Source organism: Saccoglossus kowalevskii, chromosome 1 (genome assembly GCF_978046115.1).
Source record: "Saccoglossus kowalevskii chromosome 1, keSacKowa6.1, whole genome shotgun sequence".
Lineage (NCBI taxonomy): Eukaryota > Metazoa > Hemichordata > Enteropneusta > Harrimaniidae > Saccoglossus > Saccoglossus kowalevskii.
In genome coordinates, this window is record NC_140641.1 from 23,775,322 (window position 1) to 23,798,177 (window position 22,856).

Below are 22,856 nucleotides of genomic sequence, written 5' to 3' on the forward strand. Positions count from 1 at the left end.
AAACGTCTTGCACTGATCGGAAATAAGCCAGTCCAAAATGCATTGCGAACTAAGATGGCCGTCTACGGCAGGATTGTACGTATTATCTGACGTATTTTGCCAAAAAAAACAAGCTTATCGTGAGGGGTACGTAAAAACCATTGGTAGAGTTACCGATTGGAAGTTAAATATTTCTTTCTTGTTCACAAAACTCACGTATAAAAAACTGTATTGTCTACGAAATCAGTTGTTGCTGCAGTGTCTGTCATTCGTGACCTTGAAACACAAAATCAAATGACTGAAAAAAATAATCTCCCCAGCACTCAATAGATTAGAACTGACGTTACATAATATTACAATCACATAAAAGACGTTATTGTTGATACTTGAGATGAAATAGCGGAAGCGCAAAACAGAAGAACCACAGAACACATAATTTAGTACTTTTATCACTTCGCCATGGGTCGACGTCGAGACAAAGGTTTGGCAGTGGCTGGTAAACGAAGACAAGTACTGCAAATAGGAAGCCTTAGCAAAGAGAGAGATGCAGGTACGATATAATATTATTAATATAAATATCTTCCTACTAAACTGCTCAGTTAATAGTTAATAATTTGGTATTATAGTACATGACCCAAATTTGCATCTATTGAAACAAAAGTATACATTATCGTATTGTGGTGTGCACTGGTGGTGTGTGTGTTTTAAGGTGGGCAGGGCAATATACCAGAAAGTAATTACACATTACACTGATTGTCATAAAGTCAATGTAAATGTATACTGATCTACTTCTTCAGGTAAGATAAATGAAAATAGGAGTTCCTTTTGTACCCCCCCCATCCCTAACCCTAACACTCACTCCCAGTTCCCAATTCATTTGTATATGCCCCCTCTAGATAACTATATATGTTCTTAGGAGGGGCATGTATAATTAAATGGGGAGTGCTGGGTATGGGTTGGGTTAGGGCTCAGACTAGTAATACAACAGACTCGCAACGCCTATTGTTTAAGGTGTTAATCGGCTTAATTGTATATGCTATGCCTGCCACGCTCTGCAGCATTGGCATAGACACCGTCGAAGTTTACCGAGCACTGGATATTCTGCACACTTCGCGCTCCTTCGGAAATTGCGTATTTCTTCGTAAAACGGATCCGGATATATTTAAAAAAACGGGAGATGCGTTCTGGACATTTTGACCTTTGCAGCTGTGTAAGAATTTTAAGAATCGACCAAGAATCAGGGGAGTTACAAGTAACTGAATGTCTTAGTGTTTACCTCAAATAGTTTTTGAATATATAATGAGCAACTTTGAAACGATATTTCTCGCTGTTGCGGATTTTGCGGAAGGTTTCCAATATTTATTTGGAGAGAGCTTATCGCTGCGTTTTGAACGATCATACTTCTTTGTGTGTTACCCGTTTTGTTTTTGTGTTCCGGGATGCCGAAACATGAGATAGCTAGTGTCATGTCTCTCAGCGAATCAGCGTGATCCAATAACGGTAAAAACTGGAGGTGCGTTATTTTTGTTGCGTTCGACTTCATAGTACGCGATCTACGCGTTGTTCAGTGACTGTTTCAATTTTCTATTGTGTGTCAGTATTGTTGCTATTTCGAGTTTCACTGATTTTGTTTGACTTCCGTCATAGTTTTGTCTAAAAATAGCCCAGTATATTTCTTTTTATTCCTAATTTCAGGAAATGAAAAACACGAGATCGATCAGGGATTGCAAAGTTCTACAGAGAAATTGTCATTATCTTCGTCAAAATGTTCTCCTAAAATAGCTTCCCACTCGTAATTATCGTCTTCAGATTTGCCAAATTTTTCCGTAAATGCCATTTTCGAAGTTCACTGACAACTCCTGTCGTCTATGTCACTTCCTGTCTTTATTTCTCGCGATGCATCGCGATAGTTGATTGTAATATAAATAGATCTCGCGTTATTTTGTGAAATATAATGAAAATGTTGTTGCTCAGCAACGTTTACTCGGTACGATAAGAACTGATAACCTAAACAAACGTGGCACGCATTACTTCAAAAGAAAACGCCGCGTTGCGAGTCTGTTGTATTACTAGTCTGAGGTTAGGGTTAGGGATGGGGGGTACAAAAGGAACTCTTTCCTGAAAATAAATATAAGGTTTCATACTCTAATGCCTTTGGGTACTTATTTACTCTGTTTGCTGACATTTAGGTTCTCCACATGGAAGTGGAATAAAACACTGGTCTTTGCAAGATAATGATGTCAAACACACAACAGGTGAGTGAATTGTGTATTAGTTACATGCAAGTTTGTTCTTCATTCCTCACAGTTGTTGCTGCATGATTTGTGCCATAGTATATTAACTGTTGACATTTAATTATACAGCCAAATTTAAATTATTATGGTAAAAGATTTTTATAAATACAAATATTCGGTATACTTCAGTAGAGGTTCATAATTTGGTTCATAGGCTCAAAGCATTCAAACATCTCAATCATGCTCAAATAATATTGTTTTCAGTTTATCTGTCTCAAGCACCCTACATAGTATAAGCAGTGTTCTCCCCAGGAATTTAAACCACTGTGGCGGCCTAATTTGCATATCATTTACATAATAATAGAAATTGACCAAAGCACATTTACACCCACACAATAAACAACATGTATTTTCAAAAACAAAGTGGCAGATATTTATTTGCTTTACACAGTGTTATAAACACTTTTATTTTGGGCATTTTTGTAATATTAATGAGCTCCGTCACAGTGCAATTTTTTTTTTTTTTGAGTCAAAAAATTACGTTTCACAACTTAGAAGAGTTTGAATTTAAAAATGAAACATTCTCGATATGCAAATGCTGCAGACTAAAAAGAAACAAATAAATTGTAAAAGGTTAAATGAAACTCAACTGAAACGTTTCAGCCAGGATTATGTTCAAGACTTTCATGACCACATAATTATTTGGCGGATTGCTGGTTATTATTCCGACCATCAGCTTCTACAACGTTTACATTTACAGTAAATGAACGAAGAAATAACACTTCCAAACAATCATCAAAGTTACGACGTGACATAACTTACTTCGCGATGTTATACACCGGTTATACCAATAATTTCTCTTACTCAGTCATGATGCCATGCAAAAATTAAATACTTTTATATGAAAAAAACGTAAAATTTGAACTAGTTTTATCGAGAGAAATTATTTTTGATCACTCGATCACTTTGTGAAAAACACAGACCCGCCATGATAGCTGAGACGCGTTAGTTGACCCATGGAGCTAAAAAAAGACCGCATGTGTCCTTTGACCCGGTGGGTCAAAAACGCCATTAACCAATCAGAATGCCGCATGGTAATGCCGGTAGAACCCGAAGTTTTCCGAATGATCGTGATCATAAAAAATTACATTGCGGAAGTAAAGCGATGTCGTAGCACGATGTGTTGGTATGGATTTCAGATGTAAACTGCATGATGGTTTTCGAAAAAGGTGATTAGCAATTTTTGAAAGGTAAAAGAAGTCTTGAAAGAAGAATGTTCACGATGATAACAGTTCAAATGTATTTTACCCAATCACGCAATAAACACGTTTTTGCTAATTTTACAAAATTGACTTGTATTGTTTAAAGCCGATACCACGTCGCACGACTATGTCTATTGTTTACAAATTATTATCCACGACTGGCAGGATGCTTGTCAGTCGGTACGTAAGTATAATAACAATATGACAATAGTCGGACGCGTTTCCGTGGTGGTCGCTAATTTTGAGTGCCGGTCGGGCCAACCAGCGTGACGAGATCCCCAATGAAAAAAGCACTGTGGCGGTCTTGCTAATCACCGTGGCGGTGTCAGACCGGTGTGGCGGCAAATCGAAGCACTGTGGCGGGACCGCCACGCTGTTTACATCCTGGGGAGAACACTGATAAGATGTTGATTTTTTTGGTTATTACTAAAATGACAACTTGCTAACAGACTTTCTGAGTTGTATGAAATTAGTGACCACCAAAACTTTCAGCTTTCATCTTCAACCCACTGTAAAAGGGAAATGTGGCATAATCGTTGGTGGAGAAGTTCATCTAATTATAAATTTGTAGTTTTTTTCATCAAAAGGCTGCAAAAACCATACGTAATTTTTGTTTAAATTTACAGTATGATATCATTCACAAATTGATGAGGTCACTGTATCCCATTGTTTTGCCTATCTAGGTATTGGTCTGTTAGGTGCTTATGCTGACAGTGGTAGTGACAGTGATGATGGGGATGATAATAATGATGATAACCCGACTACTCAGCATACACTAGTAGCATCTACTTCTACAATACAGAACCAATCTCAAGTGTCATCATCCTCTACATCTGCTCCTCAAACTAAGAAACCTGATTTAGATGTGAAAGTAGCTGATTTTCTAGCAGTAAGTAACAATAACTTTTACATTCTCTTGTCATCCCCATCATCAATGTGTTCTAATAATATAAACAATTTATATCTGATCATTTTTCAACTGAATCGGTTTACAATCTTCAATGTTGTTGTTTCTCACATGTGTATTTCATCATTGCAGGAAATTGATGCACTAGAAACTCCTCAGGATAGTGGTGAAGAGGATTACAAAGAAGTTAGCAATAATTCACAACCAGACAATGTTGCTGTTGATTCTACTACCACGAATGGCATCACTGATCCAGGTGAAACTTTTAGGATTTGTGTACTGTAAAATACTTTATTTTAGCTGGAATTAATTTTTGCGGAAAAGACTTTTTAGGTGTTGTATAGAATTGATTTTCACTGATTTTTGATGAGTTGAATGTAGAATGCTGGATTTTATTTTCAATGAAACATTCCTTCAGCAAAATAGCGACAATTAATTCCAAGCAAAAATAAAATACTTTACAGTATTTTGTTTGACAATGGATCCTTCAATTTTAAAACTGAAAAATCATTTTTCTTGCTGCCAGCATGCAAATAAAGCAATTTGTATGAATTGGTTATATAGGGTTTCCTTTCAAAGCTGGTGGCCAACTAAATTGTTCTGTGCATCTAATAATTTTGTAACCTTTTATTTATTGTAGACAACTATTCATTATTTGCCCCAACTCCTTATAAAAAACCTGATGAATTAATTTTTTAACTAATATGATTACAGTAGTTGGGGAATGGCAAGAGGTATGCGATGCTAACACGAATTGCGTATATTACTGGAACACTGTCACTAATGAAGTTACATGGGAAACTCCTGAAAATTACAAATCCAATGTATCAAGCCAGCAAATTGGAGAAGAACCAAAACCAGAGCCGGAGCCGGAACCAGCTTATATTGGTCCACAATTACCTATTATTGGACCAATTATGCCTGAAGAAAAGGAAGAAAGGTGTGTGAGATATTCACTTAATCTTCCATATTAAAACAAGCTGTGGCACCAAACCACATAGACATAGTCTGAAACAGGGATTGTGTTTTGGTTTTCATCCATCCATTCGTCGAGCCGGCATCATTTCTTGGATATCATCTCTGGCCAATTCTATTGAGTTTTGTTATTGATGTATGTCATTTTGTCTCACAATTTGATTTCTAACTGTTTCTCAGATACACTTTCACAGGTTTTGTACAAAGGAAAGACATAATTGGTTGCATGATCCTCCCATGTATTTTGGCATTCCAATAAAATTTAACAATCTGGTGGTAATTTTCATCCAAAAAAACTATAACCATGAAATTTCAACATGTCATCAGTTGTTTCTCAAGCATGCCTGGACAAAATTGGATCAAACTTGGCATGAAATTCATACATAATAGGTCACTAATGTACATCGATTAGTTTTTTGATTTGATTCAAATTGGCCAACTGGTGGCCATGTTGGTTTTATTTTGCATGTGTCTTTAAACATTTTTAGACATGCTTTGACAGATTTTGTTCAAGCAAATTAGGTACAAAGACGACATAATAGTATACATATGCATGTTGATTGTTTTTAATTTTTTTGACAACTTCTGACTATACCACATGGTTAAAACCATTAGGAGACATTGTGTTTACTGTATGCTAAATAATTTAAACGTCTTATTTTGATCATAGATTCACCTCTGTCATTTACATAAGTGTATCTATGAGATTTTTACTCGATGAGTTTGTAAAATTATTGATTACATCTTTTAATCTGTCTGTTCAATTACAGCTCTGATAGTTTCATGTATGGACCCAGTATAGTGCCGTCCAGCACCGCCATAGAGGATGACTCGCAAGACACATATGAACCTTTGCCACCAGGCGTTGATGACATTTCCCTCAACACAGGGTCAAATTTGCAAACATATTCTTCACCACCACCATCACCGGATTATGACATTGATTTACCTGTTTTTGGTAAAACTAAACTGGAGGAGAAGCCTGAAAACTTACCTATTTTTGGTCCAATTCCACCATTCAGTGTTGAAAAAGAACCAATAGAACCTGTTAGCGTAGTTAGCGTTGATGATCTACTGAGTAAAAGAGCCAAATTCAAACTACAAATGCAAAAGTTTATAAGAGGAGAAAATTTACCTGCCTCTGGAAACGAACCAGACAATGTATCGAGTGCGTCTGTTGCAGTCACTGCTCCTACTGTTGTTAGCAGTAGTGAAATATCACAAAAAACTATTGTGACAAGCTCAAGCTCTGTACCACTAAGTGATAATGCTGACATTGCACCTGATGATGAAGAATTTGACATAGATCAGCAGTTGGACTTGGCTTTTGAAAGGAAAATTGTGAGTATTCACATTTTGAGTAGTGCTCTTACATGTGTTTTATGATTGTAGCTTAAAATACAAGATTTAAATCCAAGAACTGCAGTTGTCAAATATATGATGGAATGTGTATAATGTGTATTCCCAATGCATGTATATTATTATTTGCAGGGTGAAGTACCCGATGCAGTGTGTCACCAGAGGAAAATAGGATTAGCAACCTCTACAACAGTAGCAGTAGCAAAACCACATAGTTCTGGTGATGACAATAATGGTAATGCCCAGAAAACACCAATATTATTGCTCCTTTAAAAATTCAGCTATGCGTGAAATTGTGATTACAGTATGACTATTATGCAACCTGTTTCTGCATTTTTCTACTGCACATTCATTGCATTGGGGACGTCTATTGAACGTACAGGGGTCACACATTTTACATACCTGTAGTTGCCTATTGATCATGTTTTAGTCTAGCATCTATTTCTTGTCCATCATGCTTATATTGCATAAATTAGCTAAGGCATTTCAATTCATGCGCTACTTATCTGCTATAATTGCCATTGTATGCAAGACCTTTTCTTCAAAAAGAAGATCTCGGACAAAATCAACTTAATATGGCTGGGCCAGCCTATTTGTTATCCAGTGTAGTATGGTAAAAAGTGATGTGAGAAATATATGTTGTGAATGTAATAATTGCACATGATTTTCAAAGTATTTTTGTTTGCTAAAAACTAGTGACTTTTATAATCAATTACTGAATACCTGGTTCAATTGGTTTTATGTGTGACACACAGCATGAGAGTGCACAATAATGGCACATGTTCATGTCAGTTCATTTAGGTTTTCCAATGTCAATGTATCCTTGTTCAAGCTTTGCAGAATTAATAACTTGTTTAGTGACTATGTCATAAACGATTTGCTAATTAATATGTGCATATACACGGCATGAAGCTGGCCATTTAGGCATGTAAGAAAACTAAATCTTAATCTGAATATTTGCAGATTCAGATGTGCCTACAGTACCATTTAAACGTCAGAAAATAGCCAAGCTGTTGCAGAATGCGAAGAAAGATATTGGTACACAGTGCGATACAACTGAGTTAGAAAAGTTAGCTGAAGAAGAGGAAAAACTTAGAAACAAACAGAAAAACAAGGAAGAAGCAGAGTTAAAGGTAATTTATTGTTGAAACAGTTTTAAGGCTGCTTCAGAATTAATCAGTATATGGTTCCGGTATATCTAATTATTTAGGTGTAGCCTCTCATAGTCTTAATGTCTTTTGTTTTGTTACAGGCTGAGATAGCAGAATTTTCATCGTTAATCACTGGTAAATTGGAATTCCTGGATATAAAGAAGAGTATGATGACAAAGTTTCAAATAATGTTATTAGAAGTAGAGGTGAGTGTAGTCTGATATATACCAATTATATAACCTTATAATACAAACTTCTTATGTTTAATATATTTGCAATTGACCCTTTGAACACCATAATTCTTTCCACCAAAAATTAGGTTCAATATTCTGCATTTCTAACTATGTGAACATAATTCCCCATGGCTACATGTTTTCAAAATTTGGAAAACTTATGCCTGTTTTTGAAAGGAGACAACATTTTAGCATTCAAATGTTAATAATAATCTGGAAATTGGTCATTGCAGAACTCATGCATTCTGTTGTTCAACTGTTAAAAATCAACATGTTACTGTTTTTTTCTGACTCTTTCGTTGTCTTCTACCTGTAGACTCGGATATTAGACTGGCGAGAAGGCGCGCTGGACACTAAATATTTAATTCGTAAATTACAAGACGCTGATTGGGAATTACAACAGTATGAACTGAGTTCTCAACCACGTGGGTGGTCTTGTCATTGGGACAGGTACGGTCATTTTTATCTACTTTACTTGCTTTATTGTTACATGACCGTACATTTACCTAATGACAATCATAGATTGTTTCCCATTGTAACGCGATAATGAACTTGACATGGTAGTTAAATCTTCATTGGAATTATGACATTTGAAAGCAGAGTGTAATATGAACATGAAAAGCAAGACTGGAAACCGCTTACTTGGCTTCACCAAAATTGTCACCTTGGTATTTGGCATGACGTCAGCTTTCTTTGGGAAATCAGTGTTTGAAAAATTGACACTGGAAAATTGAAACTTGAAAGCCGAAAATCACTTTAAGTCCTAAAATAAACTAGAATGCAATCCCGAAGAGTGTGTTGTACCTGTACATGTTTGGATCTTTCCAATATCATATATGCCGAGTGAAGAGTTATATGAAGGTGGTGCCTGGAATACTGGAATATGGTGAAAGAAGACGGATCTGGTGCGGTTAGTGAAAACTCTTTTACGTGTGGTTTATTTTTCTCAATATTATGCATTTTGTACACATTGCATGTTTGATCTGGTTATTTCAGATATTGCTTTTCAGGAGGGAGATGTTTTAATGAATAAAGACAGTGTAAAAATAACAACATAATGATAATCAAACAAATCTGATAGTTAATTTTGATAACTTTGAAAGCCAGTTACATAAAGAAAGATTTATAGCTGAGCAGAGTTGTTCGACAATAAATTTGAATAACAAAGGATAGTACCGATATTGTCATTTTTGTCACTGTCTTATTTCAATGTGTAAACCCCAAGGCATATCAAATGTTTAGATTCTGGGCACAGTTCAGAATGGTAATTGATTCCCTATATTGCCTTACATCATGTGTCAGAGTGCACATGATACTAGAATACCTGGTAGACATGGTGTAATGTTACATGTAGTGACATTGTAGTTTACCATCATGGATGTCTTACTTTTTATTCATGGCAATCCATATGAAATATTTTTACTTGAGTATTTTTTTTTTACAGTAAACACACCCTACGGTCTTCTGTTGAAGTGAAAAATAGTTAACACTTCTGTGACCAAAATTTTGCCTTTGATTCTTATTTTTATATTTCAGAGCAACTTGTTCCAAAGAACAAGAAACACAACCCATTCTTGTGTTCTACTAACTTGCTTCACCACTGTTGTCATACTTGAAGGCTAAATATTAAAGGCTTTAAGTTGACAATTTTGAAGTAAAGAAGCTAATACTCTGTTGTCTGTTTTCTTTCCTATCATTGGACTATAGGATACACAAGCAGTATTATTACACCAACAATTCAACAGGAGAGAGTCAGTGGGAATTTCCAACTGAGGTTCTAGAGAAAGAAAAAGAAAAGGGTGAAAGCACATCCCTAGTCCCAGAATATCATGAAGATAATGAAAAAGGAATGCAGAATGCTATGGCTGCAAGTGCAGCTAGTACCACATTGTTTACACCTATAGGTATTATAAATTATTAAATATTCAAATCCATTATAATCATCATTATACAAGTTGTCTATTCAATGAGTTTGTCTGGGTTAAGTTATTTCATTGTTAAGCATATAGTCATGAATAATGTCACATTGTGATCCGATTCATTGATTTTTTTTTCTAGAACCCACAATACCTACATCAGTGATGCTTCCTTTACCAGTATCACCATCAGGTGATAGTTCAAGTCCGTTGCCACCATTACCACCGGTTTTAGAACCTCCGCCACCACCTCCCCCACCTGAAACACCACCTCCACTTCCAGATTCCCCTGAAGACGGTGAAATTCTGGATGTTGATATGGATATATGTGATGCTAATGTTGATGTGTCAACCCCACCATTACCTCCATCATCATCGCCGCCACCACCACCTCCTCCGATGGATTCACCCCCTCCACCACCACCAGGGCTTTCACCACCACGGCATGATATTATTGCCCAAGTTCTTCCGGTGGCTAGACCAGCAGTTCAAGTACCCCCTGCGCCTATTATGGATCCAGTAGAAACAGCTACTGTTATTGGACAGCCACAGATGTTATATACGGGTATTGAGAGTACAATTGCAGCTGGGACAGTAGCCAGCAGTAAACCTGTTATGATTATCAGTGATCCAGTGATAGCATCAACAGTACCAATGGTACCTAAACAACCAACCACAAATGCTCCTACTGCTAAAGTGAAAAAAGTGAAACGGGTATGTAAATGATTCATGTTGACGTGTTGTACAATAGTGTAGTTTTTGTTTGTTTAATTGTGTATGTATTTTCTTGTACATCCAATGTTTTGACAAATGCCTTTCAAGTTAATATTTAAGCTTATTTTCTAAATACCATATTTGCTTTATTAGTATATTTGCTATATTTGCTATATTAATCTCACTTGATTGGCATGCTGCCAAGTGTTGAAAATGTGGGGTCCTGTCAATAACAAATTCACCATGCAACGTTTAAATATCACTAGAATTTATTATAGGTTGCTCTTGTTTCAAGGTATAAAATGGAAGTTATTCTACATGGTGTGCATTTTTATAGTTCCTAAAGACTGACGTTTTTACTTATAAAAATATTAGTAGATGTTGATGTTTATTAACATTAATGTTTCAGATGAAAAAGAGTGCAATAAAAAAGAAAAAAGAACTTCCAGCGCTTGTACAAAAGTGGCAACAAATAAAACAAGAAGTTGAAAAAGAGGAGGAACAAAGTTCGTCATCAGAAGAAGATAAAACTGTAGTAGCACAACGACAGATAGCAGAGTGGAAAAAATCTCAGATTCAAAGGTAGTCAAGAATTTTGGGAATAACAATAATTAAGTAAATAATATGAGTGTGGTTTGTGGCAATCTCTTTACTAGTAACAAATCAAAGTCCAATTTCCCAAATAGATGCTTTTTGACAAGAGAGAATGAATTGCCATGAATGAATGTCTGTACAACATTGCCTTTGATCATTAGTTTGATTGGTTGGTTATGACGTGCGATGGACAGGAAGATATAGAATCTCAGATCCTGTCAGAAATCAAGCCAGTGCAGCCTTTGACATCATCAGTACTTCCTTGTTGGATTCATTGATAAACATAGTTTGTACTCTTTATGGTGTATGTAGTACACACCCCGACCAACTATACATTCCAAGTATTGAAAACACAGAGTTTAGGACATTAAAGTGTGAATATTTCTAACCATTTATTGTTGCAGTGTGATTTGAAGTATTAATATGCAACTCGATCTAACTTTAACTATATTTTATTTTTCAGTGGAACTGCAAATTATAATCCCAACTTTCAACAAATTCAAGGCAACTGGAGAGAGAGACTCAAACGAAAGAAACCATCTGAAAACACATAATGTTATTTTTGTACTATTTTTGAACAAATTTCCATTTTATACGTCATTTTACAAAATATCTCATAACTTGTCTATGAAGATCATTGTTTTTGTTTATCAATAACTATTTAGTGAGGAGTAGCATACCATACCATATAGAATAAATTCTTTATAGCTTTTTACACCAAGCTGCCAAGCATGTCTTGTAGTATTTACACACATTAAAACTAGTTGCTGGATTTTTTAAAGGTTATTTATGTTTCATATTTAAAATTGAACCACAGACAGCTGAATTTTCATATTTTGTATCTTTTTTATGTTGTCTTGTTAAATTCATTTTAATCAGTTATAAGGTATAACATAACAGTAATGAATTCCCTGCTGTTTTATTTTGTATGAAGTTTTGAACTGTGTGCAAGTTCATTCCAAGCACAGCATTAAAGGTATACACTCAACTCTCTTGGGGAATCAATATTGTTATCATATACCATTCATTCATGTTGGGTCTTACTTGGTGTTCCCATTGGGTAGATTTGAAAAAATGTTTTGATTTCATCTCAAAAACCATGTTGTTAAATCTGGTGCATTTAAAATGCAAAATATGTAAAATTAAAAGGAATGCTTTTCAAATTGTCCTTTTCATTAAGAAAATAGTCCGAAAAATAAGGCTTAGAGGGAACACTTGTGCTACTGCCCAATTTCCATCAGTTCCAGCATTTGTATGCGAAAAAAGTTTACACAGATGTCACTCTACACAGATGACTTACTTGACCCATTTTAAAATATAATGTGAAGTTGACACATTCTTGTGCTTTATATCAGATTTTGTTTTCTCATTTAACAGTTCACAATTGCCGCTACCTTAGGATATAAAATTCACACATTTATTCAAGATCTTCTCTGACAGTATTGCATATAGAAATCAAATTCTTGAAGCTCTTTGCATGGCAGTTTGTAAAGCAGGTCCCGATTGCTTGTGCTTAAATAACACGCATTTCTTTTTAGTAAGAACATGGCTTTAACTATTTTTTGTACCTTATAGATTATAATGGGAGTAGAACATTCAATCTGGAATGTTTTCTCCTTAACATTTTCTGAGAGGTTTTTTTTATTTGTGTGTTTACCGATATTATCGAAAGTGATGTGAAAATAAGTTCCAAGCAACTTGAAATATCACTATTTATTTCACTTGTGTCTCTTTGTACTTCAAACTGTGTAATATGTATCACAAATGAGCCATGGCGTTTTTAGCGTGGCTGGAATGAGCATTATTAAAACTTTGCAAATCAATCTATTTAATGGTGAAAATGCATCAAAATCAAGTATCTCTGCCATTCCGATCTCGGTCATGAATAAACAGATATTCAGACTTGGCACATATATCGAGCATAATAGGAACTTGATGTACGTCATTTTGTATTTAGTTCCTGTGTGTTCAAAGCAATGAGTTGTGCGTGTCTGTGTAGGCAAAATCTCAAAAACATTAAAGCAGATTTGGATCAAATGTTGTCTAACGGATTTCGATCAAATTTGCTATTTATTGGTGCTGAACATCTGCTGGCTGATCTAAACCGCTAATGCTATTGCACTTTTAGTGACTGTTGGAATTTTCAGTCCTTAGATACAATTTTATAAAACAACAATGATTGCATATATTCTGTATTCACACAAGAACTTTGCAGAGGTTTAACTTTGATTCACATTGAATTCAAAATGGCCAACTGACGAACATTTTGTTTTTAAAAAAAACGCTGCTCCCGATTGCAATGAGATTTTACAACTGCATTGCAGTCACTTCTTGTGTGCGTTTATGTTTTCTATTTTTCCATGTAAGGTGGTTTCAATTCTCAGACTGGTTTATTTAACAATAAATAAAGCCCATTTTGTATTAATTCATATCTGGTAAACAAAGACTTGTAGTGGGACGTTCAGTTATCCTGTATGTACATGTCAATAAAGCAGCAGCAGCTGTAACAATAGATTTTTTTTCTCTAACTTGCATTTTTAATGAAACATTTTCTGTGTCATGAGTCCCAATTTGTAACGGCCACCGCCGAAATGTGGACACTGAAAGCATAGCTTGTGCGCTATCACTTTCAAGTCGAGAGATGGCCGCAGGGTTGTGTCCAGGTCTCCAGTTGTTGAGCAAACCTTGGGCATTACTGTACAAGATGGCAACTTACAAAAGGTCCTGGGAGAAATGTCAAATACGTCACTACCTAGAGACTAAGCCTCGCACTGGTGATTCTACGGTTTAATCACATGACCCATTTCAACAAAATGTCAACTTAGTTTTCACACCGCATTTTATGCAACATTTGCCTTGTGTAGGGTCACGTTGCTTAACAAAATATTTTGGTAAGATTTGGTCATTTTTGAATCACAGCTTATTCCCACTTTAATGAAACTATTATCTTAAAAAATATACAACACATGTCCAAAGTTTGCATGGGAGATGAATGTTTCCATTTGTAAGATGAACGGGCTGCTTTTGGCATAACTCATTGTTAGTATTATCTAAATAAATGTCTGCGAAGAAATGTAATACTGTGGAATACTTTATTTTCGCTGGAATTTTCGCTGAAAAAGCTTTTTGGGCGTTATGCTTGGAATTTATTTTCACTGATTTTTCATGAGTTTAATGTGAAATATAGGGGAAAAAAGTATATTCGCTGGATTTTATTTTCACGGAATCATCTCTTCAGCGAAAATAAAGTATTCTACAGTATGGCCTTCACCAAGGTGAGTTAAAATTTGCTTCAAAGCTGTGAATTTTGGTATTATTTTAGTGCACTTTGTATGATTGACCAGAAAACATTCTTCACTAGTGTTCTTCTTGTCTAGAGCCATTCTGAATTTTCCCAGTGTCAAACTCTTGTCATGGAAGTACCAGCAAGTTGTGCACTTCTATGTGGTTTTATTCGGGCATTGTTACATGCCAATGTCAGTACTCTGTGGTCAATTTAGGAATGTATTCATTTATTGGAAGAGTAAAATTACACAAAACATGTTCTGTTAAAAGAAATGGAATGTTCCATTTATAAACTAAAATTGTGCAAGTAGATCTTGTAACTCTTTATAGAATCATTAATCGCACCTTGAATATCTGCTTTTCTGTCTACATCTTTTACAGGTAGGTGTTTGAGCATGAATTTGGTTATTTCAACAAACATGGAATTGAATTGATAATTGCATGTCACAAACGGTATTACCAGTAATCTGCCTAATTTGTTTTTTTTTTAATAAAATGTTCAATCTTTAAATGCTGATGCAATAGGTAATGCAATTGGCTTGACTGAAATAATAGATGTAGTTTCATACACTTAGCTTCTGCATGCTGAAAATGTTCATAAACACTGTACAGGAGATGAAAGCTTAATGTGATATTTCATTTGTATTTTGCATCAGAAAACTATGTTCAATTCTATTGACATCGCAAAAAGTCCCAGCAAAGTTGATATAAAATGGCTTCAAACACTGAATTTGCAATTTGAAAAAAAAATACTTTAAAATCTGTATTAGAAGCCGCATCTTCTATTAAAATGGTACAATGCAACAGAGGGAATGCGTCTTCTATTAGAGCATCTATACATACGAGAAATGGTGAATTTTTTGTGGTTCTCAATTGTTCAAAAAGAATGAGTGTGACAGCTTCTAATACAGATTTTACGGTAGCCATTCAGATGACTTAACACGAGTATGCTGCCCTCTGGTGTTATCTGAAAGACTGGTAGTATACATTCAAATTTTACCCAGTACACATCACATGGGAGGGGGGGGGCAAGGGTTATTTTCGTTCAATGTAATTGCAATATTTTTTTGTTCGTACAACGTAAATTGAAAAAATAAATTCTATAATTCTGTAATCACAGGCTAGATGTACAACGTAATCAATCAAATATTTTTTTCGTACACTGTAAAAATGTCTCATTTTTCTCGGTACGTACAAGAATTTACATCCAAATTAAAAAAAGAAATGGAAAGAAGAATCCAGGGAAATTACATTTTCGAAACTGTAAAAAGACTAGATGACACAATTCACTGCAAAATTCAATTTTCACTGTAAACTGTAAAAATGTCTTTTTCCTTGTAAATTGTAAAAAGCACTTTTTATTTCCCATAAAATTGTACCAGCTACCGCCTTTGCCCCCTTCCACATGGAATCCATATTGATTGAACAGAATGCACCACGAACACCATTAAAAGAATGTGTTGTGATGTTCACAATATTTCAGCTTCAAAGTCAACTTTTGTCATCCTTCACAAAATAGTTTTCATAATTTTTCTGAAAATCTGGACCAAAATTATGTAAAGAAAAATTATGGCACTCAAAAGGTAAAGTTGGTTATAATTCAAAATACAAATGTATGTAATTGATGAGATATAATTGGTATACAACATCAAATTTTGACTACTTTCTTCAGAGTCCACTCACTAAGTAATTGGTTAAGAACTCTGGATGGTAGTTATGCCATGATCTCATTTCCAGTAAACTTTGTTCAGTGGTGTGACCCTGTCTTAATAGCACAATTATTGTAGCTTTAGAGTAAAACATGACAAATCTCACTAGAAATCAGAAGAAAAAGTAAATCCAGTTTATTTAGCTATCAATGCATATCAAATCCAGCTTCTGTGTAACCACTATAGCAAGTACGCTGTAGCAATGTTTCTGACATAATTAGTAGAAATCTGCAAAATGCACACATTGTAAAAAAAACTTTGTATTTATATAAATCACATCGCATAGATATACATATGGGGAATTTTGATGTTTGGGTTTAAAACAAAGAATGTATATGGGACAGTGTATCAAAATATGAATCTGAACATACGATTGCATAGGCCCACCGAAATTACAGTCACTTTCGAGCTGCACTTTTTATATTACAGCTGGAAAGGGCGTCTATCACTGAATCCTACATAACATTTTTATTTCAAAATTACACTCAATCTCTTGTACATTATTTAGGCTCTTTCATTCTGAATCACTACTGCCAACTGAATGTAACACTTGAATGCCAATGTAAATTTGCTCGCTAACATGCTACAATTTTATTTGTGTTGCCAGTGTCAAAGTGAACTTTGAACATTACATACTCCCTAGGTCGGTTGCATTTAGCAAGTACACAAAGAATTGAGCATAGATTTTTAGATTGTCATGACAAAAAGTGTATTTGGTGACAAAATCAAAATTCAACACTAATAACTCGTGAATACCATATATTTTTAGCTCCACTGTCGACTTTGTCGAGCGGAGCTTATCATATGAGTGATTGTCCGTCGTCGTCTGTGTCAATGTTTTACTTTTTCAACTTCTTCTTGAAAACTACAAGCCTGAATGCTTTGATACTTGGTGTACATGTACCTTGGGTAGACCTCACAGATTTGTTCATTTCATGATATCTTCAATTCTCTAATTTTGGTGAATATTTTTGTCATTTTTGGTAAAAAGTGATATTTTCGACTTCTTGTTGAAAACCGCAAGTCCAGTTGCTTTGATATTACATATATAGGTATTACATGTGGACCTCTCTCAGATTTGTTCATTTTGTAATGATATCTTTAATTTTCTAATTTTGATGAATATTTTTGTAATTTTTGGTAAAAAGTGATATTCTCCACATCTTGTTGAAAACCGCAAGTCTGATTGTTTTGATACTATACATATTGTTCATTTTTTAATGATACTTTCTGTTTTTTATATGAAATGTGCATTCCTAACAGCGGAGCTATCTCAGCCGAGAGGCTGCTTGTTACTTTTGTTCATGTCCCAAGTTATTTCACAAGTATGTGTTAAAGCCTTTCAACAACACATAGAAGACAATACAACTTTTAAAATGATTGGTTTATTAATCAGTAATCTTGATGTCATCTACCGTATTTGCTATATTAGCAGCACATGCACTTGCATCAAGGACAGAGGTAAGTAACATGGTTCCTGCATAAACTACTAGTAAGTGCAATTGTTCGCTTCTAGTAGAGCAAATGTGGTTATCTTTCTTTGACCATCAGTTAAAACTGAAAGGCCATGATCACAATGCTTTTTACATTATTGAAAGTTCTTGTAAAAACATTAAAGTGTACAGGCTAAATATTTTAAAAAAAATACACTGACACATTACATAATACACAAATGCTGCAGTTTTTTTTTGTTTTTTTTTACATTTCATGGACACGTCATACAAAGTCAATTTCCTGGAATCGATTCAAGCCAAACTTTCTTCATTGTCACCAATAAATACAAACTGTAATAATACATACAAAAATAAAGTTACCATGGTAACATGTTTTTTATTTTTTTTATTTAATGCAGTCATCTGATATCTGATCCCTGGTGAAGGACTGATTAGTAGAAAAGTACAATGAAAGTTTGTAGAAAACAGGGTTTCAAACTTGTATACGAGATTCTTCGAATCGACTAACCAACTGTAAAAAAAGACAGACATGCGTGATGGTAGAGAGACATGCTAGAAGAATGATCACAACAAAGAAATATTTATTATGATAGTACAATCTCCTTTAATCCTAGTGTATAATAATATGCATGGAAATACAGATTTTTCACCACCAGAGAAGAAATTGCTCCTGGCACTAATAATACTGATCATTTCATTAGATAGAGATGCACTACATGTATAATTTGTATTTAGATGCACAAGCACTGTAGACAGCTAAACTGGTACAACTGAGAAACAATGGGCATATTTCAGGATAACTATATAACTTAAATAATTTATCAAGTCTGTAACTAGATTGCTGTGAAGTAGAACGGTAAAGAGTAGTCCCTCAACAAATTGAGGTAATTTGACAGAAATCACAATCTTGATGATGTTTATTTATGTTTATAATTGTATTACATGTAGTCTAAAAGTCAAATGAAATTTGTCAATATAACTGCCCTTGTTTTCATTCATCAATACCAATTTTACATTGCAGCAACAGAAGACAGGAGTTATTGTAAAAGTTTCAAAAGTATGCAAATGCAGAGAAAAATCAAAGAAAAGCTTAGCCTTTCAAACAAGACGTTTGTGACTAATATTGGTCTGCTATTTGAGATGCACAACATGAAAATAAGGTGAACCATGGTGTTGAAGTTTATGAAAATAAATTTGATTGTACATCTGTGGTTTACAGTCTGATTTATTCTAGTGCACCTCTCCCACATATTCAATTTAAATTTGATTTTTTGAGATATCAGAAATTGCCTCATAAAAATTAAATAATCAATATGTAAGGTTTTCAACATTAAAAAACTAATCACAACTGGATTGCCCCAGACTGAAAGCATTTATGTATCAAATTTCAATGAAATGTGATGATTATGCAAATTTAAATAATTGCACAAATTTCAGACAAAAAAACTAATCAGGTCTTCAACATTGTCCCATGCACTTATATACTAAGTCTTATTGATATACAATAAATGTTTTTATGAGATACAAACTGATTGTTACATTATGAAATAATTTGGGTAATTATTAAGCAAATTAGGTAATTGATATGCTTGAATTTCAACCCAAAACTAATCAAGTGTGTACTGTCCAGAGCACCTATGTACTAAGTTTCATAAGAATGTGATAATTAATTCTTGAAAAATCATTATGCAAATTACGTAATAAATATAAATATATTTAAACCTAAAACTTATTAGATTGTCACATTTTCTTAGAGCATAAGATGATTTGTAGATATCAATCAATGAAAAATGACTAATTATTACGGAAATTAATATGTGCGGATTTTAACATAAAACTAATCAGGTTCACACAATGTCACAAGACATCTATGAACCAAGTTTCATTGAAAAGTGACGATTAGTACTTGAGATAAGGATAGAATGCCGAAAATTTATGAATTATAATGCAAATTAGTTAATTAATACGAATAAATTTTAACCCACAACAGATTAGGTTTGTGCTAGATCATCTATGTACTAAGTTCTTTTGAAATGTGATGATATCAGTGGAAAAGCAAAAAAATTTACTATTATGCAAATTGGGTAATTAATATGTATGGGGATTTTCACCCATAGGTCTGTATATTGTCTCAGAGCACCTATTTACCAAATTTCATTGAAATCTCAACAGGTCTTGAAGTTGAGATATTTGTGGAACATACATACACATATAGACAGACATGAGAGAGTGAGAGAGTGAGATAACTGCTGGCTTTCTTGCAGTAACTGGATTCACAAAGCAATACTCACTGAATTAATGCCCGGTAAACTTAGTATATGACCCAACACTGGCACTCTTCTTAGGAAATTAATAATTACTGGAAAAAAGCCTCTGGAATAATCAAAGAGAAAAAAATGTTACAGTACAAGGAGATGAAGAAGAAAGATATCTGCTAGAATGTTTAGATTTTACATATGAGAGAATATTGCCATTAAAATGAAGATGTTGGTGCACAGAATATCATCAATGAAATATATCTCCAAGTTACCATACTTACTTAAATAGTAGAAAAAATCCATATGTTTCAATTATCATTCCAACAAGTGGCCATCCAACTAACACAATAAGTATGCCACCAAAGAAAAACGCACTGCCTTTGATTTTGTGTGATTGAAAAAAAAATCTAAATGTTCTTTCTAGACCAATTATGAAACCCAATCCACCTAAAAATAGTATCTGAAAATAAAAAAAATATATAAAAAACATGTATAAAAACTTTCTTCCACAGACTTTGTCTATAAAATACAAACAGTAATTGAATTTTTCAATGTCAAAATGCACATCTACGATTAAAGTACCACAAAGTATTGGGTGGAGCTGGCATTCAAATTCTGTGTAAACAAACTAAGTATTAAACACGCGTTGTTTAACATGGTCCCATATTAAACACAATGTGCATTGACAGTTGTTGTCGTACAGCATGCATTTGAATTCTGTATCAACAATATTTCACATTAGACCCATATTGAACTTCTGTCATCAACGCTAATAAAAATACAATCTCACAAATTGAATATTATGAAAAGCATACATATACTTTTGGTGTATATCTCTTTTTTTTCTCTTCAATTTACAGACACTGTTTGGCATGTGTTTTGTAATACAATAAAAATAATCTTTATTGAGAATTGCAATATAGCATTCATACTAAAACATTCATGAAAAATCCAACATAGCCATATTTAACCCTGCATTTTTGAAAAAAATGCATACTGTAAAAAAGTTTATTTTAGCTGGATTTAATTTTCACTGAAAGACTTTTTTGGTGTTTTGCATGGAATTTATTTTCACTGATTTTTTGACAAGTTGAATGTAAAATATAGGAAAAAAGGTATATTCGCTGGATTTTATTTTCACTTAATCATTCCTTCAGCGAAAATTAATTCCAAGCAAAAATAAATTATTTTACAGAAATAAGTGGTGTTAAGAAGAGATAGAGTGAATAGAAATTTGTTCACATGACCTTGAAGTAAAAATCAATTTCATTATCTGTCAAAAACATTATGGGAAACCTGCTTTGATTTCAAACTGAACCTGTTTTAAATTTCACAAAAATGGTAGCAGTTTTGGGGAAACAAATAAAATACGTTTTTATAGAAACAAATCTGGTTATATTCCATCATTTTTTAGAATCTTTTGAAATATTTTAAAAGAGTTTGCTTCAGGAAAATGTTCCTAAAGTTGAAATTGAGTGAGTGCATTTTACGATCATTTTCTCCTTGTTCAAAACTATTGTTTATAAAGTCCAAATGTACTGGTAAGTTTATTTTTTATTTTTAATAAATACTTGATGCAATCCTGACTTTAAATACTTACATTTCCAATTGCAAGAAGTCCCTTGTCGAAGAAAAACAAAACTCCAAGAAATAGAAAAAATACACCAAAGCCTGTTAGGCCTACACCAATTTCTGTGAAAGAGGAACACATAATTATATATTATTCCCTAATATTTATTTGTCTTCGTTCACTGGGGAAAATAGGAGTGAAAATCACCATGAGTCAAATAAAATAATAAGGGAATACATTGTAACATTCTTATCACCTGTAGATTTTTCATATTTATGTTGAGCTTCCTTCAACTGAATTATGATTGTTTCATTTATTATCAGATAACATTTATTGGGACTTGAGACCAACGCCAATTATTGCGTGATAATCAGGCTTGAATGGGGTTGTTTGTCTAAATAATAGGATTAACTGTGGGTTGCCTCTTATTGCACACATCCCCAATCTTGCCCTATTGTCACACAATATAGGTTACACACTGTGCTTTATTCTCTAATTATCTAAATAAACAACATCTAAATACATTGCATAATGGTACATTTACAATTTAATCAAACAAAATTCCTAACCATTAAGTTATTGCGTCATGGCGGAGGTGCACTTATATAGCAAATATGGTGTTATCTGATATACTACGGTACTATAGATAAGACTACAAGTACAAGCTGTTCTTCTTAATATAGGGGTTAGGGATTTCTACTGAAAAGGGAGTTTGAAACTCTTCCGTAGAATCTCGAACGGAACTCAATTACAAGTTACTGAATATAGCGTATTCACTGATATCTAATGTATTCACAGACTGAGACTGGGAGAGTGCAACGTGTTCCATTATGACTATGGCTGGGTTTGAGACGTGAATCATACCTGGACAATGCCAGATTACAGTCGATTGGCTGTCGTTGCAATTCACAGTAAAATTATTGCTTACACATTTTCACGGCAGTCTGTGAATGTTATAACCTACTTACTCTGGTAGTCTGTGACTTCGAACATTTCCAATGGAATAAACGATTATTTTTTGTCATAAAAATCTCACATCATCTTGCATTGACAACAGCGCCAGCCACGTCCTGAACGGAAGTTCATTCGACTCGTACACTATATAAGGGGGTACGGAGCTTAATAAATACTAACGCGATAATGTCGGATTATTTTAATTTCTCTGAACGAGTTCTTTCTTCTAAGTAGATAATTTCATATGTCATTTTAGTGGCAATACGGTTTGACATGTTTGTGAAATCGATTTTACAACACAT

The 22,856-nt window shown here is 34.1% G+C and overlaps 2 protein-coding genes across 4 annotated transcripts; one reads left to right on the forward strand and one right to left on the reverse strand.

The window, feature by feature from the left end:
* Positions 1-27: 27 nt before the first annotated feature.
* Positions 28-13,852, forward strand: LOC100376642 (formin-binding protein 4-like). Of its 2 annotated transcripts, none has more exons than XM_085499845.1 (14): positions 28-529; positions 2,169-2,234; positions 4,159-4,364; positions 4,515-4,638; positions 5,097-5,322; positions 6,128-6,698; positions 6,849-6,951; positions 7,680-7,849; positions 7,969-8,073; positions 8,417-8,550; positions 9,808-10,004; positions 10,159-10,730; positions 11,140-11,312; positions 11,788-13,852. In XM_085499845.1, exons 1-14 carry the CDS (start codon positions 439-441, stop codon positions 11,876-11,878), a joined length of 2,829 nt encoding a protein of 942 aa, XP_085355971.1. In that variant the 5' UTR covers positions 28-438; the 3' UTR covers positions 11,879-13,852. The 2 variants fall into 2 exon arrangements, with proteins under 2 accessions (XP_085355971.1, XP_085355972.1); XM_085499846.1 differs by having other exon boundaries at positions 5,100-5,322.
* Positions 13,853-16,430: 2,578 nt separating this feature from the next.
* Positions 16,431-22,693, reverse strand: LOC100376184 (vesicle transport protein GOT1B-like). Of its 2 annotated transcripts, none has more exons than XM_078013393.2 (5): positions 22,569-22,693; positions 21,631-21,722; positions 20,312-20,490; positions 20,064-20,145; positions 16,431-18,102 (listed from the first exon to the last, which is right to left on the reverse strand). In XM_078013393.2, exons 1-5 carry the CDS (start codon positions 22,591-22,593, stop codon positions 18,064-18,066), a joined length of 417 nt encoding a protein of 138 aa, XP_077869519.1. In that variant the 5' UTR covers positions 22,594-22,693; the 3' UTR covers positions 16,431-18,063. The 2 variants fall into 2 exon arrangements, with proteins under 2 accessions (XP_077869519.1, XP_002739683.1); XM_002739637.4 differs by having other exon boundaries at positions 17,981-18,283.
* Positions 22,694-22,856: the final 163 nt, after the last annotated feature.

Bases quoted from the DNA above. Each gene is read 5' to 3' on its own strand.
- LOC100376642 (XM_085499845.1), top strand. From the start codon at position 439: ATGGGTCGACGTCGAGACAAAGGTTTGGCAGTGGCTGGTAAACGAAGA. The intron at 10,005-10,158 runs GTATTATAAATT...TTTTTTTTCTAG, and splicing joins CACATTGTTTACACCTATAG to AACCCACAATACCTACATCA. The intron at 11,313-11,787 runs GTAGTCAAGAAT...TTTATTTTTCAG, and splicing joins AAAAAATCTCAGATTCAAAG to TGGAACTGCAAATTATAATC.
- LOC100376184 (XM_078013393.2), bottom strand. From the start codon at position 22,593: ATGTTCGAAGTCACAGACTACCAGA. The intron at 20,491-21,630 runs GTAAGTATTTAA...TTTTATTTTCAG, and splicing joins GACTTCTTGCAATTGGAAAT to ATACTATTTTTAGGTGGATT. The intron at 18,103-20,063 runs GTGAGTATTGCT...GTATTATTACAG, and splicing joins GTTTACCGGGCATTAATTCA to TTTGTATTTATTGGTGACAA.